The 15,503-nt window shown below is 29.2% G+C and overlaps 1 protein-coding gene across 1 annotated transcript; it reads right to left on the reverse strand.

Moving 5' to 3' along the window:
• Positions 1-1,646: 1,646 nt before the first annotated feature.
• On the reverse strand, positions 1,647-3,330 carry LOC129946750 (uncharacterized). Its single transcript, XM_056057066.1, has 5 exons — positions 3,222-3,330; positions 3,103-3,147; positions 2,091-2,358; positions 1,920-2,019; positions 1,647-1,852 (listed from the first exon to the last, which is right to left on the reverse strand). The coding sequence occupies exons 1-5, from the start codon at positions 3,223-3,225 to the stop codon at positions 1,769-1,771; spliced, it is 501 nt and encodes a 166-aa protein (XP_055913041.1). The 5' UTR covers positions 3,226-3,330; the 3' UTR covers positions 1,647-1,768.
• Positions 3,331-15,503: the final 12,173 nt, after the last annotated feature.

The raw sequence follows: 15,503 nt of genomic DNA on the forward strand, positions 1-15,503 counted from the left end.
AGTTAATGAAATCCCATTTCTTTAAAAAATGCTTTATGTTAAAATATATCTTCGCATACAAAATAGAATTGATCATCAAAATCTTCAAAATGATTTAAATATTTTATCAATTTCGTGTGAAAGAAATGTTCTTCCTTTGAGTATACTAAAATGTAATGTTTTTACTGCACATCGATTTTTGGGTACAATGATAAACAACTACAAAATTTTCAATTAGATTCTTGATCGCAAATCTAAGATTCGTGATCTTGGTCTCATTTTCCATTCAAAGTTGTTGTTTTCGTTACATGTGGACTATATTATAGCCAGGGCTAATTCAATGCTTGGTTTCGTTAAGCGAAAATGCAATGAGTTCTCTAACCCTTAAGCTTTAAAATCAGTTGACATGTCTTTAGTTCGTCCAATTTTTGAGTAGGTATTGTTCAATTTTATGGTTTCCTTCTACTTCTATTAGGATAACACGTATTAAAAGAGTGCAAAAGGCTTTTACAAGATTTTTAGTTATGCAGTTAAAATGGAGAATTGACACTCCATCATATGTAGGTATCTAGGTGTGCCTTAATTGGACTTGATTAATTAGAAAAAAGACGGTCTATTCAGTGTTTGTTGTTTGTGCATGATGTATTTTCTTTTCGTATTAAGTGTCCACCGATTCTTACTTACTTTGAGATCTATATTCCGGAGACCGAATTGCGGTTACCACATTTTCTTAATAATTCAAAACATAGATACAATTATGGTTGCAATGAATCCTTTTCTAGGTGTATTAAACTTTTCAATTCTTTATGTAATGAACTTGATCTCTCAACAAACAGATTTGAATTTAAAATTAATTTACAAAATATTGTGCATTAGCTTTTAGATAGATATTTATTTAAATATACTTATTTATATTTAAATTGTATATATATTTAGTTATATTACTCAGCTAATTGTACATTTGTTCATTTTCAAGTTAAGCTCGAGAGTCGCGAAGTCGAAAGTATTATAGTTGAATTTCTTCAAGAGAGATATCCCAGTTATACGAGAGTTTAGAGATGTTTGGTTTTCTTGATGAAAATACCATTTTTAGATAGTGGCAAAAGTATTAAAAAGTAAAAATCTGGGTTAAGTTTCCGATAGACTCCTATTTTTAAAGTGACTTAGTATACAATTCAAAACTATATCGGCTCCATTCAATGCTCGACTCAATAATTAGAAGATTTTCATTAAAAAGTTAACAAAACTTTAAGATTTAATGATACATAACAATTTGTCTGAACATTGATAAAAATAATACCTCTATAAAGTTTCTGTCGGTATTCAGCCCTATCATGAATTTCATTGCAATTAGAAAATTTAATGAATCCCTCAAATAACTTGAATATCTCAAACAATTTTGCATTCCCGATACGGTTTTTCAGAATATGTACTGTGGAATTCGTGATAGGCCCGAATCAGTTCATATTTTGGTCCGTCATAATAAGAACTTAAACCTTAATTTTAAAAAAGGCCGCTGAAGCTGAAGCTAGCAAACAGATTTACCTGAGATTTCCTCCTCAATGCGAAATGAGAATGAATTTTGAATTTTAAGCCTTCACTTCCTCAATAAATAATTCCTAAGTATTTTATGAAATATTAAATGCATTTATTTGTGCAGTTATAAATAAGCAGTCTTGTGAGAATATAATAATGTTTTAACTAAATATCTTAATCCAATAAATATAGGTTTAGGTATGTGCGTTTCATGATCGCCTAGGCTGCAGCTAAAGTTTACTCTAAGTTTTTTTCAATTCTTCTTTCGACTTTCAAGCAATTCTATTTTTCTGATCAATTCATCGATGTTTACATCCTCGGGAATCATAAACGATTTCTAAAGCAAAACAAAAATAAATCCATTTATTAAAAAGTATCCTATTCCAGGAGCAAGGAGTACTTACCTGTCTCACGAGCATGTCCTGGATTTTCTTATCTAATGTAACTTTGTTATTTTCCATTTCAGCTTCAGACATGAGGCGTTTATTTACTGATGTTGTGAACCTGTGAAATACATATTAAAATTATTTTCAAACTAAATTCATTCAAATAAATCAAAAAATTGACGTATGTACATTTGTAATTGATCTAATTCCATAGTTTCTGCTTCGATTTGTTTTTCAAGATCGTTTATGTCGTTTTGTATTTTGGCCATTGCAAGGCGTTGGTCTATTTGCTCTTTTTTCCTTGTATAGTAGAACTCTTTAAGATAGTTGATGCCACAATCGTGTAATTTTGTTACCATTTTCAGGTGAATACATTCGTTTAGTTTGGTCACGCAATCATCTGGTAAATCACACAACTCTACGCCGAGCATTTTCAGCTGTCGTTCATATTCTTCGCCTGTAAATTTTATTTAATTGATTTTAATTAGTTTATTCAAAATAGATTAGAAAAAATAGAGGGGCGACTTTCCATTACCGCAGCACGAATTTCCTTCTGATTTTTTTTGTACAGTTAGGTAGGGGTCTCAATAGAACATGTTTTAAATATTAGGGCGAGGAAACAACTTTAAGTCATAAAAAAAATATTTTCTTTTTCGGACTTAACCCTACTTTTTTTGTATTGCATTTTTTGAGCCTAAAACAAGTTTTTTTTAATTGATAGCACTGCGTACTAACAGCTAGGTATGTAAGGGGGGGCATGCTGCCCCCCTGCAACCCCCCTGCTTGGGGTCACTATAGGATTTGGGGTGGATGCGAGTTTGGGTATATGCAAAGTTCTTTTCCATTTGAGCACTAAAATAAAAGAAATTACCAAGAAAAAAAAACAAGTATGGCAACACTGAACAAAAAACAGGACAGAAATGTCAAAATCAACCATTTTTGAGTGTTTTGTATGGAAAAAAGTGAACTTTAAAAATTAATTAAAAATAGAAATAAATGTTTCCTCGCTCTAAAATTGCTATAGTTATTATTTATTTGCACATATCTATCGAATAAAAAAAACCGCGAGTCGAAATTCGTGCTGCGGTAATGGAAAGTTGAGCCAAAATAGAAGCCATCATCGTATGACTTTCTTCTTTTGAGGTCAGATCTTTGCTAAATTTAATTGGTAAAATCACTTATTTTATGTTTAAAAACTTACGTAATTTCTTTAACGCACTAACTTCTTCAAATGCGTGTAAGGTTTCTGCAATAAAAACCATGGAATTGTTTAGATTTTAATAAATAAATCTTAAAAATGTTTTAAAATTTTACTCATACCCATGTCTGTTGAAAGTTGTTTAAATTTCAGGTTTAAAATGAAGTGTCAAATAGCTGTCATTTAAATTTGACGCTGTCAACTCCATATATAGAAATTGGTTTGAATCTGCAATAATGTTTATAGCGACATCTGATGATTGGAATAATGCATTCAATATTTAAAATGAATGCATTCAGTCAATTTTATTTGTTATTTTAGTTTTATAGCCTTTTCACACCAAACCCAAAACTGGGTTTTCGGCAAAATGTTTTCGAAAACCCGAAAATTGTTCACACCAACAAACATTTTCTTCTTCTTTCACAACAAATTCAATCGAAAATACTGTTGGCCAAATGTGCCTTCAGAATCGCCTTTTATTGTGGCCGTTATAGGCGGGGTTGAGAAGATTCTGAACGATTTCGTGTAGATCCTTATTTCTAGCCCGCTGCCACTTAATAAATTCTGCAATTACTTTAATTCCGTTGGAGCAGTTCCATGGCAAAACCATTCAATAAATATGTAAATAACATTGATGCATATCTTTTAATAAAATAAATATTTCATATTCGTTCAATTATTTTGTTTTAAATTATTTTTTTTGTTTTCTGGAATTGATGTAGGAAATTGAATAAACAAAATTCTTCAAGGTTCTTTGAATTTAAAGAAGCTGATCTGTTTGATGCAAATACTAAACATACACCAGCACAAAACATAACAATTATTTTCACTTAAGGTAAGTAGTAAAAAAATATGAAACTAATGATAATTTTGTTTTCTCACTTTTTTATATTTATTTTAATTTTTTTTCACGTGGGTAGCTACTTCCCAAGTAACAATTTGTAACCTCAGTAGCAAAATTACCGCAGTTATTAATTTTACCTGGAATAACCTTGGTTTTTAAATGGTTTGAAATAGGTTATCTTTTAACTGAGGGAAATTTTCGGTTAAAAAAAAAAACCTGAAATAAACCTAAAGTTAGTTTCAGGTAATTTTGCATCCTTTTTTTCAGGCATTTTAATTACCCAGGTTTAAAATTGGCTTTAAAAAATCCTATCTGAAACCTTGGTCATAAATCAGGTTTATATTTACCAATTGTTTACTTTTTTCAATTTTCTGGTTAATTTATAACCAGTTCTAGCCATCAAGTTCAAAACCAGCTTGAAAATAACTGATTTTTCAGGTTATAAAAAAACACTTTTGAATTTGATAATTATTTTATTGGCTAAAATCTTACCAGTTTTACTAAAAATGTAAAACTGGTTATAAAAAAACTTATTTTATTGGTAGTTATTTAACCGATTTAATTTTGGAAGTCAAATTGGTTTTAAAATAATTTGTTTTATTTTTTTTCTATTTTATTTGCATTGTAAAGTTGGTTTTAAAAAAGCTTAGTTATGAGTTGAAATATAATCTTTTTTAGTAAAAGTTGAAAAGTTGAATTACTGCATTTTCTTTATCGGATAAACCCATCGTCGATGTTCCTTTAATTCATTAAAATACCACAATGGTGGTATATATAGAGAGTCAGTACCCGTACCGGAACGCTCGCTTTTTTTTATTTTTGCCAACTCCTGACGGTAGGATGAACGCAACGACATTATTTTTCTCTTTACCACATCTATTGTTGCCTGGCTTTCAAAGTCTTTATATTTTCTTAGCAAAATTTGCCAAAGCTTCTTTTTTTTATCCCGATTTTTGTATTCTCCGGATTTTATTTGCCAGATTTATGGAAGGTTTCTGTACAGATCTATAAAAGATCGCCAGAATTCGCAATCCCGAATTGCCATTTTATTAACACAACATGCGACGCACCACACTCAAATACGATTCACATGCAACTGGAATAGGAAATGTGCGCGCGCATCCCCTTACACATCACACCGATTAAGACACCGACACAAAAAAATCAAAATCTTTTGATTTTACTCGCTCCGTGTCTCACACCGAAAATCGGTGTCGACACCAGCCCACACACAGCACACATTTCCGCACACCGACACAAGTGTGAACACAAGTGTGGTGTCTATGGACCCTTTTAGCCTCCACAAGAAATTTTCTTTCAAACTTATTCTCCTCCACAAATGAACTTATCGCCTTTCCCACGGAGTTACCGGAAAGTATTTCTCCAGGTAGTAAGCGAAAGCGTCGAACATATTTGTGGCGACGAGTTCGAAGACGTATCCCTCATAACGAACTATGAGCAAGTCTCCCTCGTCCCTTGGGTCGTCACACCAGTAGCCATAGTGAATTCCGGTTCCTCGCTTAACAAAGAGCGTTTGAAACTCCGGAGGATCATAAAAGAACCGCCAGTGCCGCTTTTATTCTCGTAGTGGGCAAATTTTCCCAAATGGTCTCGGTGTCGGTTAGTCATTGTTTTGACTATGATTTTTGGCTCTAGACAATTCTGAGTATAGACGAAACGGAATTATTAAATCTAAGTACCTACGATTGACAGATCGAAAAATATTGATAGATCTTGTGGTTGATCAGTGTTCTGATAATATTTGATATTAAGCTGATAATATCCATATACATACCCGTCAATGACAAATTTTCTTTTCACACTCTTGGTAGATTTTTCCCCAAAATTTGATCAGATGTTTATTAACTTCCCATATGAAGTTATTGTAATGGGTCCGACCAGAAGAGATATCGATTTCAAATAAATTTTGTTATACAGATAATAAGGCAGAAAGATTCAGATGCTCTCAAGAAAGTTTCGTGGGTGTTTTTTTTATTTTTTTAGTTTGAAAAAAGGTTAACATTTTGGTTAACCCTAAATATCTTACGAACCAAAAACGCTAGAGACTTGAATTAAATTTTATATAATATATTGTAACGTGATATCAAAGAAGTATATTTTTTGAAAAAAATCCATTTAACTGAAAAAAAAATGTCTCATCTCGAAAATTTTACGACCAAAATTTGATTTCATCTCCAAAAAAATTTTGTGCAACGGAGAATAATGTTTTTGATATGTAATAAAATTTTGAGAAAAATCGAATTGACAGTTTTTTTTTATAAAAAATAAAAATCTAAAAAAGACATTACTAAAAGTTGGTAAAAATTGAATATCGATTCAAATATCTTTTCAAAAACTTGAAATTTAGGCTTCAAACTTATTTTATCCTATACAAAAATTGTTTTCAACATTCTGAAAAATGTTGAGAAAAATCGAATTGACAGTTTTTTTACAAAAAATTAAAAACCTAAACAAAATTAATATAAGTGGGTAAACATTGATTTTCAACTCAAATATCTTTTCAAAACTTTGAGATATTGGATTAAATTTACTTTTATCTTTCAAAAACTACAGTTGTCAACATTCAGACAAATTTTGAAAAAAACCGAACTGACAGTTTTCTTACAAAAAATTAAAAACCGAAAAAAAAATGAACAAAAGTTGGTAAAAAATGATTTTCGACTCAAATATCTTTTCCAAAATTTGAGATAATAGCTTCTTACTAATTTTTACTTATAGGAAATATTATTTTCAACATTAAAACACATTTGGAGAAAAATTGAATTGACAGTTTTTTTACAAAAAATAAAACTCTAAAAAAAAACAATACTATAACTTGGTAAAAATTTAGTTTCGACTCAAATAGCTTTCCAAAAATTAAAAATATTGGCTTCAAACTTATTTTATTTCACAAAAAAAATATTGTTTACGATATTCAGTAATTTTTATATAAAAATCCAACAGTCCATTTTTTCATAAAAAATAAAATCTACAAAAAAATATTACGTGAATTTGGTAAAAATTGATACGAGTACATATAGAGAAACTTTTAAGTAAGACAAATCGACAGACGGGATGGGAAGTTATCAGTGTGGGTCGCTACCAGCCTCTTTTTTGATTTGATTTTGCTTCCGCGCAGAAGATTTATGATATATGGCAACAAACAAATTGGCAGAAACCCTTAACAAGGACATATGGCCATATTATCAAAGGAAATTGTGAGCAATATTATCAAAGAAAATTGTGAGCCTACGTGATTATAGAACAGTTGGCGAAACTTTGTTAGTGACATAACTGACTGTCGTTTGTATTTGGCTTATGGTTCAAAAACTCGCAAATATTTTTTGAGTGTCAACTAAAACTCATAAAGATGCCAATAGACCAGACCTTAAGACCTAAATTAGACTAGTAATGTTGACAATTGTTTGTGAAATTGTAAGAAATGTATGCTCAGAGCATTATGCTCTACTGTCTTTATCTTAAAAAATTTAATTTAACAGTTCTTGGGCTCATAGATCTTTGCTAAACTCTTACTAACTTGTTGCCAAACAAGTCCAGAGTTTAGTCTATTTTTAAATAAATTTAAACCTAAGTTTAGGGCTAAGTTGTTAGTTGTTTTTTTTTTTTGATTTTTTATTGAATAGTTTTGGCTGAGTTCAAAAATGCAATGGGTTGCACAATCCATGCAGACAAAATTCATGCACTGCATTTATGAACAAAACAACTTCTGCACACAATAACAAGTTTGGAAATATAACAGTATTTTTTTTTGTCATTTGAACTATAACCTGGGGTTTTGCTAAACACAGCTAGGAAATTGACTATGAATACGGGGTGTGTTTATTTAACCAATAAGTCTTTAACTACAGATCAAGAAATCACGACTTAAGTAATCCTCTTTGAGTACGCCCCATAGTATTTAATAACAAGATTATTTTTTTTGAAAATTAAAATTAACAAAAAAAGATATAATAAGAACCAAGGTTATTTCTCCCAGGGTTGCCAATTTCATGACAACCCTGTATTTTCGTCTTGGGTTCAAAAATATACCTATTTAAAAAAAATGCACCAGAAATGACCCACACAACCCCTTCGCCAAATTCTTTATCTCTTCGAAAGATTTCATTTGCTTTTTGATTGACATTTTTATCTCTAACCTCATGAGATAAAGTTGAAAGTGATTCCAAGGTTGCCGATTAGACTTAAAAATACGACGTGTGTGGAATTTTTTTTTTGTCACTTATTGTTATATTTTTTTTGCGCAAAATTTAAGTAAACCTATTTTTAATAATTTAAAATTTATGACTGGAGCATAAAAAAAAAACATTTATACACAATAATTAACAAAGGCATACTAAAAATAATGACTGGCTATATTTTAAAAATTATAGTTTTTATGATTTAGAAAAGTAATCTTTGTGTGCATTACATACATAAATATCAATTTCTGATATTCGATTGATTAATAATCGATTAAGGTAGTAGTTTAATTGAGCAATTCAATTGGAAATTTAATATTTGCATCACTTTGAAAAGGTCACTTCCATCAACAACTATATACTTTAACGCAAAAACGTTTTTTGCATTTAATATGCAAGTAATTTTGATTGAATAAACTTTAACACTGTTCCTTTGTCGTCTTTTAGAGCCACCGGAATCTATACTTTTTGCTATTTTGTCGGTTTAAACAAATTGCATAATTATTAGGAATTATTGTTTTTAAATTACCCATATAATTATAATTGTTGCCACCTGAATGATATATATGCATTAAAGACGTTTGTAACCTCTTTGGAATCATATTTAATATGTTTACCAAGTACATATGTACCTGAAGGTACTTTCAAAGGTAGCTTTAATTATATTGATGTTTAAATCAAACGACAAGTTGGGGATTTACATAATTGCACTGTATTAAAACCGTTTATGAGTACTTAAGGTTATTATAGGTGAATATTTATAAGCTGAAATAATTTTTTATGAATGGAATATACATTTGAAGTTTTGGGCTAGTAATTATGAATGGAATGATCGTTTTTTGAGTTTAAAAGGAAATTTAGATATTAGCCATTATCATGAAGCAATTATTGTATGTTAATTAAAAATGCACCTCACAATACAATGTTTTAAATGACTAAAATCAACCCATAATAAAGAGGAAATAATAACATCAGGCATAAACCACAGATTTATTCTTAGAACGTGACCTAGTACTCGTGTAATTATTTAATTAGGCCTTGAAAACTAACTTGAAAACAAATTACTGTTTAAAAAACACAGCATCAAAAGAACCTTCAAATTTTTTTTTTTTTAAATTGTAGGTATTCCTTATTCAATCTGAAAACAAAATTTTGATGTGTAAGGACTAGGAAACAATAAGGGTTTAGTGAGTTACAAACCTCAATTATTACTTTGTCAGCTTTATATCAAAAATAGATTTGGCCACAATTTTGTGTCAAATATGAATAGCTAATCTGATCAACGCTTTTTTATGACCTTTCTCTATAAAATTAAAACCTCTTGAGCAATGATTCACCACGGTTACAACTTTATGTAAAGGTTTCGTTGAATTGATGAAAAATTCGTTGCCTTACTGAAATTTGTCAACATTATTTTCATATGTTAAGATTGTGTAGATTCTAGCTGTGTTCCAGACCTATTTTCAAACACTTACAGACTGAAAGTTTTAGTCATTTTTAATCCGAAGTTGTTGCACACTTCAAAAGTTGTGTTATTCTTACAAAAAATAGAGTATAAACATTTCCTCTTTTTACCAGATTTAGTCCGAGGAGTTCTCTTGACGATTTCTGAGCTGGCTGTTAAATTCGATTTGACGTTCACGGCAAGTAATGACAGAAAAAAAAACTAAGGGTTGCCCAAGTAACTCAATTTGAAAATGTGAATATTGTTCATATTTTCTATTTCCTTTAATTAACCAAATAATTTTCATAAAATTTATTTCGTTTTATAAAACTGTTACGAAAGAAGAAATTTGTAATACAAAAAATATACATATGTATAATTATTGAAAATTGTAATGATTTTTTGATAAAAAACTCATTTATATAACGTTTGTTTGATTGGGCTTTAATGATCAATATTCTTGATGCAATTAATAAAAAACTAATCCATCTTCTGTTACCCTACGTTTCGCTGGCTATTTTCCAGATTTAAAATATATGTCAATGTGTGGAACTATTTTAAATCTCCACCTAATAAATTTGAAAAAATCCCTTGAAGAAGCTGGAAAATAGCCAGCGAAACGTGGGGTAACAGAAGATGAAATAATTTTTTAAGCCCAATCAAACAAACATTATATATTAAATCAAGAACTTATGATCCAACACCCAAACCCAAAACTCATTTAAGTTTCATAATTTGAGGAATCATTTTATTTTTATTGAAAATAAATATAAGTTTACTTTTGTTTATATTTATTTTATTGGATTCTTATTCATGATTAAGTTGATTAAAATTTATTAATGATCTTCGGTAACCCTACTCGAGTATATTTTTGACGTTAAAAAAGTAGTTCAAGCTCGTACAAATTGGTGTGAAAACCGTTCCAGACATTTTGACTGTTGGCTTTCTCTCTGAAAGCATTTTATCCCCACTCCTCAAATTTGACATTTGAACAACTTTTAGTGCGAGAAACGTCTAGAACAATAGCTTCTGTAACAATATGAAAGTAATGGTTGATTTTATGCTATTATCTTTTTGGCAACACTGGTTTTGAAAACTTACGTACGTTTCGTGTTTTTTGTCTCTGTCAAACATCTTTCAACACTGTTAAATTATTGAACTTTATTATCAAATTTTTGCTCTTTAAAGAAAGTTCATCAGTTTATTAGACCTGAGGCAGCTATTCGGACAATTGTGATTAAATTAAAATAAATAAATAAATTTACATTAAACCACCAATACGCTTACGTAGAGTGCGAAGTAATTTTGCTACAATAGGGCCTCACTTTCTCTACTACGTAGATAATTGTACGGAAGGAAATAAGCGTGAAGCCGAACGACCTTGTTTTATCGAAGAATTGTGTGTTCAAGCGTAGCTTTTAGTGAATAGCAACCAGAAGCATTGCTGCTGTGCAATGTTTATAGAATTTATTCGTGAGATACCGGCCGGAATATTAGTAAGAGTTTTCTAAAGTTGGACTAATCGGATAGACTCATCAGCATCAAATAATCTTTAAACATCAAAATATATTGGCCGCTCTATCGATTTCAAATGAAGATTTCATGCGTTTTTATGATTTGTATGTGTCCGGTTGCTCTTAAAAAATTACTCATACCTAATATAAAAAAACAAAATTCAAAAATATTCACTTTCATAAAATTAATACAAAATTTATTGTTTTTTTTTTTTTTTGTTTATGTTACTTTTATTAAATGAGCTTTTATAGTTATATAAAAACAGTTTGATTAAATTATATAAATACATATTCAATAATAAATATGTATGTACGAAGAATATCAACCACGCACCGGATGAATTTTAATTGAAAAAATTGTATGAATACAATTTTTCCGTTAATTGTGTTCTGATTCTATCAAAGATAAAGTGTATTTTATAATCGAAATAAACAAACCAAAAACAATATAATATGTAATAAGAATTATGAATATTAAAATGATTTGCCAAAATTCAAAATTATTATGATTTATGATTATGTTTGATAATTATTAAAGTTATTAAAGAAATTGGACTCAGACCTTTGTATAATGTATTTTTATTATGTTAATTAATCTGTCTGATATAACAAACTAACAAAAAAACTTAATACAAAATAATATTGAAAAAAGGGTGGTTTAAACTAGACCAAGATTCCATCTTCATATTTGTACGATGTACAAGTAGCAAATACATTATGTTAATAAGGAACAAAATGTAAACAAAAAAATAGTTATTGCGAAACTTTTTTTTACAATGGCCATTAGTTTCCCTAGATTTTTTTTATGTGGCACATTAGATTTGAACACTGTAAGAGATTTCCAAAGTCTTTAAGTATGCGACATTAATTTGGAAATATTAAACAAACGTCAGTTTGTATTTCAACGATCATGTTTGGTAACAATTTTCTTAAGAATTTTCATACATATTCAAAATCAATTGCAAGATTTTGTTAACGTTCAAAATTTGTCCCTCATGTGGGAAAATAGTGAACTTTAACAAATAAATATACCAAAAAAACACCTGTCAACTTATTTCACTTTAAAATGTTGCTGTGATTTACTTATTGAAAAATTATGAAATTTTTATAAGAAAATGTCAAAGCATTTTGTTTGTTGATGAAAGGAGTGTTATTTTGAAAATTCTAAATTATTTCAATCATTATTTTTCATTTCAATATTTTGACAGGTGTCATCAAATAAGTAATTTTTAGGAATTCAACTTTTGGTAGAAAATGACGTTTTGAGCGATGTTTAAATTTGATTTTTTTGTTAGAAAACTCATTTTAACATGAAATCACGAGAGTTTGACAAATATAATAAATTGTTTACATTGTAGACTTTTCTAGCACTGATCAGTTAAGAGGGTATAAAGAGTTTGCATAGAAAAAACCACGCATTATTATGAAATGTTTTAATATTTGGATGAGCTGTTTAATGGGCAATTTAGTATTATAATTTGTGTGTATCAGTGACTTAATAATAAACAAAAGATTTGATTGACAATAACCTCTAAATCTAAACATCAACCCGCTTATATTTGATTCTTTATGCCTATTTAGTTTTTTTAATCTGTCGGAAGAAAATCTCAAAGAACAACAAAATGTAACTTCCCCAAACAGTTTAATACATCAATGATTAATTTGTGTTTTTGATTGTTAGAAGAAAGCCACTTTTCGTTACGTTTTTGCTGATATCAGCTTTCAGCTGTTCGAATGATATTTATCAAAAAAGTACAATTTTATAATCATTTATAGCTAAAACAAAAATGAATAGTTTGATATCATTTCATAACGATGGAAATCAATTTAAGACAAATGGCTGACCTCGTTGGGGGCATAGCGGCTGCGGTTGCATCACCATATCCTTGTCATGAAATTTTGACCGACAACTTTACGATTTATATCTTTAAAGCCTTATATTTCACATGTCCCCAAAAATAAATAAGAAGGGATCACCTCTTTAAAAAAAAGTTATGCCAATAATTAGTTCTTGCTGAATGCAATCCTTTTTAATGAGGAAAATAGCGCCATCTTGAAGTCTCGAATAAACTTTGTCCATATCAATTTTTCTAATTCTGGACATTAAAAATCCGTACTGTCGTATTTTTTACTTGTCAAATATGAAAAGATGACAGAGTCAAAAGTGACAGATGCCCAAATAGCAGGCTATTTAAATACTCTTAATTCTTTCCCTAATTGACCATTAATTTCATTTAAGTGACAGCTGTTCTAAAATATTCAATTAGACATCTGCTTGGGAAAAACTGTGAAATTTAAAAGAATAAAAACAAGAATATAGTCTTACCTATTTTTTTAGTAAAATGGAGTGTGTTGAATGTTATTTTTTTCAAATTCTGCTAAAAACATGTTTACAGAAGAATTAAAGAGCTGTTAAAGAATTATCTATTAAGACTCTACATAGTGCTCTATTTAGATTTTAGGAATAAATTGTAATCGGTCCAATTTGTCAAATTTTGATAATTCTCGACGTTTCAAGGTCCCTAGAGTCAAAATAAAAGATTTTTAGGGAGATGTCTGTACGTGCGTGTGTACGTATGTACGTTAGTACGTCCGCACGTTCACGAAGTTTTTTTCGTCGTCCATAGCTCTTGAAACAGAAGAGATATCGACTTCAAATACATTTTGTTATACAGAAAATAATGCAGAAAGACTCTAATAAAAAATGAGTGGTAGGTTTTTTTCCATAGTAATTTAAAAAAATAAAATCAACGGTTTTTATACGAATCAAAAAAACTGAACACAAATTATTGTCGCTAGATGATTCACTCCTTTATGCAACTGAGAATAACGTTTTTGACATGTGGTAAAATTTTGAGCATAATCGAATTGACAGTTTTTTTTTTACAAAAAAAAGAAACCTACAAAAACCTTTACTAAAAGTTGATTTTCGACTCAAATATCTTTTCAAAAATTTGAGATTCAAGGCTCAAACTAATTATATCTTATAAAAAAATATTGTTTTCAAGATTCGTTAAAATTTTAAGAAAAATCGAATTGACAGTTTTTTTACGAAAATTTAAAACCTACAAAAAAATTTAAAAAAGTTGGTAAAAATTGATTTTCGGCTCAAATATCTTTTCGAAAATGAAAAAAATGGCTTCAAACCGATTTTATCTCAAAGAAAATATTATTTTTAAAATTCAGTAATTTTTAAAAAAAAATTCAGCAGTCGGTTTTTTCTTAAAAAAAAATCTGCAAAAAATAGTACGCAAATTTCGTAAAAATTGATGTTCAATTAGTGTTAATAATAGAAGATATTGTAATTGTACTAATTTCCATTCATCTAATTTGTATTTGTTTGTATAAGAAATAGAAGCTTTTGAATATTGGTTTTTGACCAAAAATCACTTTAAAAAAATAGATTTTGAAATCAAACTATTTCATTACATGCAAAATATTGTTTGTAATTTTAAAATTTTTAAGAACAATTCAAGTGACAACTTTTTTAACAAAACACGAAAACCTACAAACCTTTTAACCAAGACAAATCGATGGATTTGGAAGTTATGAGTGTTGGTCGCATCCCACATTTTTTTAATTTATGATAACTTCTTTCTGTTGAACATTAAACTTTATTTTATACAACACCCATAACATGATAGTTCCGGTTAGGATTATGTACCTAAACGTTTTTAAAACTGCATATTGAAGTGTTATAACATGTTCGCAAAGAAAGTTAACAAAAATCCCCCTGAACAAAAGTTTACCTTCTTACTCGAAAGAATGTACCAGCTCAAATGACAACAAATTGTAATTCCTATAAAGTCGCATACCTACAAATTATCAGATATCTTGACATGCATCATAAGGTAGACAAAGGTAAAACTAAGGTATTATGTATGCTAATTAACATGCTTAGATATTAATTGTTTATTAAGGTAATAAAATAATTATAGTTGGTTTAGTTCCAAGTCCATTTAATTTACTGTTTTAGAGTTATTAAAAAATTGATTAAAAACATTTTTCCTAAAAGACACTTAAAATAATAAGAAAATAAAATATAAAGTGTTCTCAAAATTAAAGTCAATAAAAGCAACATTATTTTAATTGTAAATATAACAACGTGTGTCTGATATTATTAATCTTATCTTTATCAAAAATCTTAGATCAAAAACTATTTCTTGTCAAAAATTCTCTTTGTCAAATCGGACCCTTATCTCACTGCGTTTGCCGACTTCTCATTGTTGGCCGATACATGCCATATAAATGTATATAGCCGTACTCGCGATCGCGACTCGCAATGCCCAAGATCTCGTAGCCAATTATTGTTATTGTTATTGATTATTATTGTTATTGTTGTTATTATATTTACCAGAACGATAAGTGTTCATCTTCGTTCTGTGGATTGTGTTGTGGGTATA

Source organism: Eupeodes corollae, chromosome 2 (assembly GCF_945859685.1).
Source record: "Eupeodes corollae chromosome 2, idEupCoro1.1, whole genome shotgun sequence".
NCBI classification, from domain to species: Eukaryota; Metazoa; Arthropoda; class Insecta; order Diptera; family Syrphidae; genus Eupeodes; species Eupeodes corollae.

Coding starts and splice junctions, on each gene's coding strand:
- LOC129946750 (XM_056057066.1), bottom strand. Junction 2,359..3,102: donor TAGTGCGTTAAAGAAATTAC/GTAAGTTTTTAA, acceptor TAAAATTTACAG/GCGAAGAATATGAACGACAG. Junction 1,853..1,919: donor AGGACATGCTCGTGAGACAG/GTAAGTACTCCT, acceptor GTTTTGCTTTAG/AAATCGTTTATGATTCCCGA.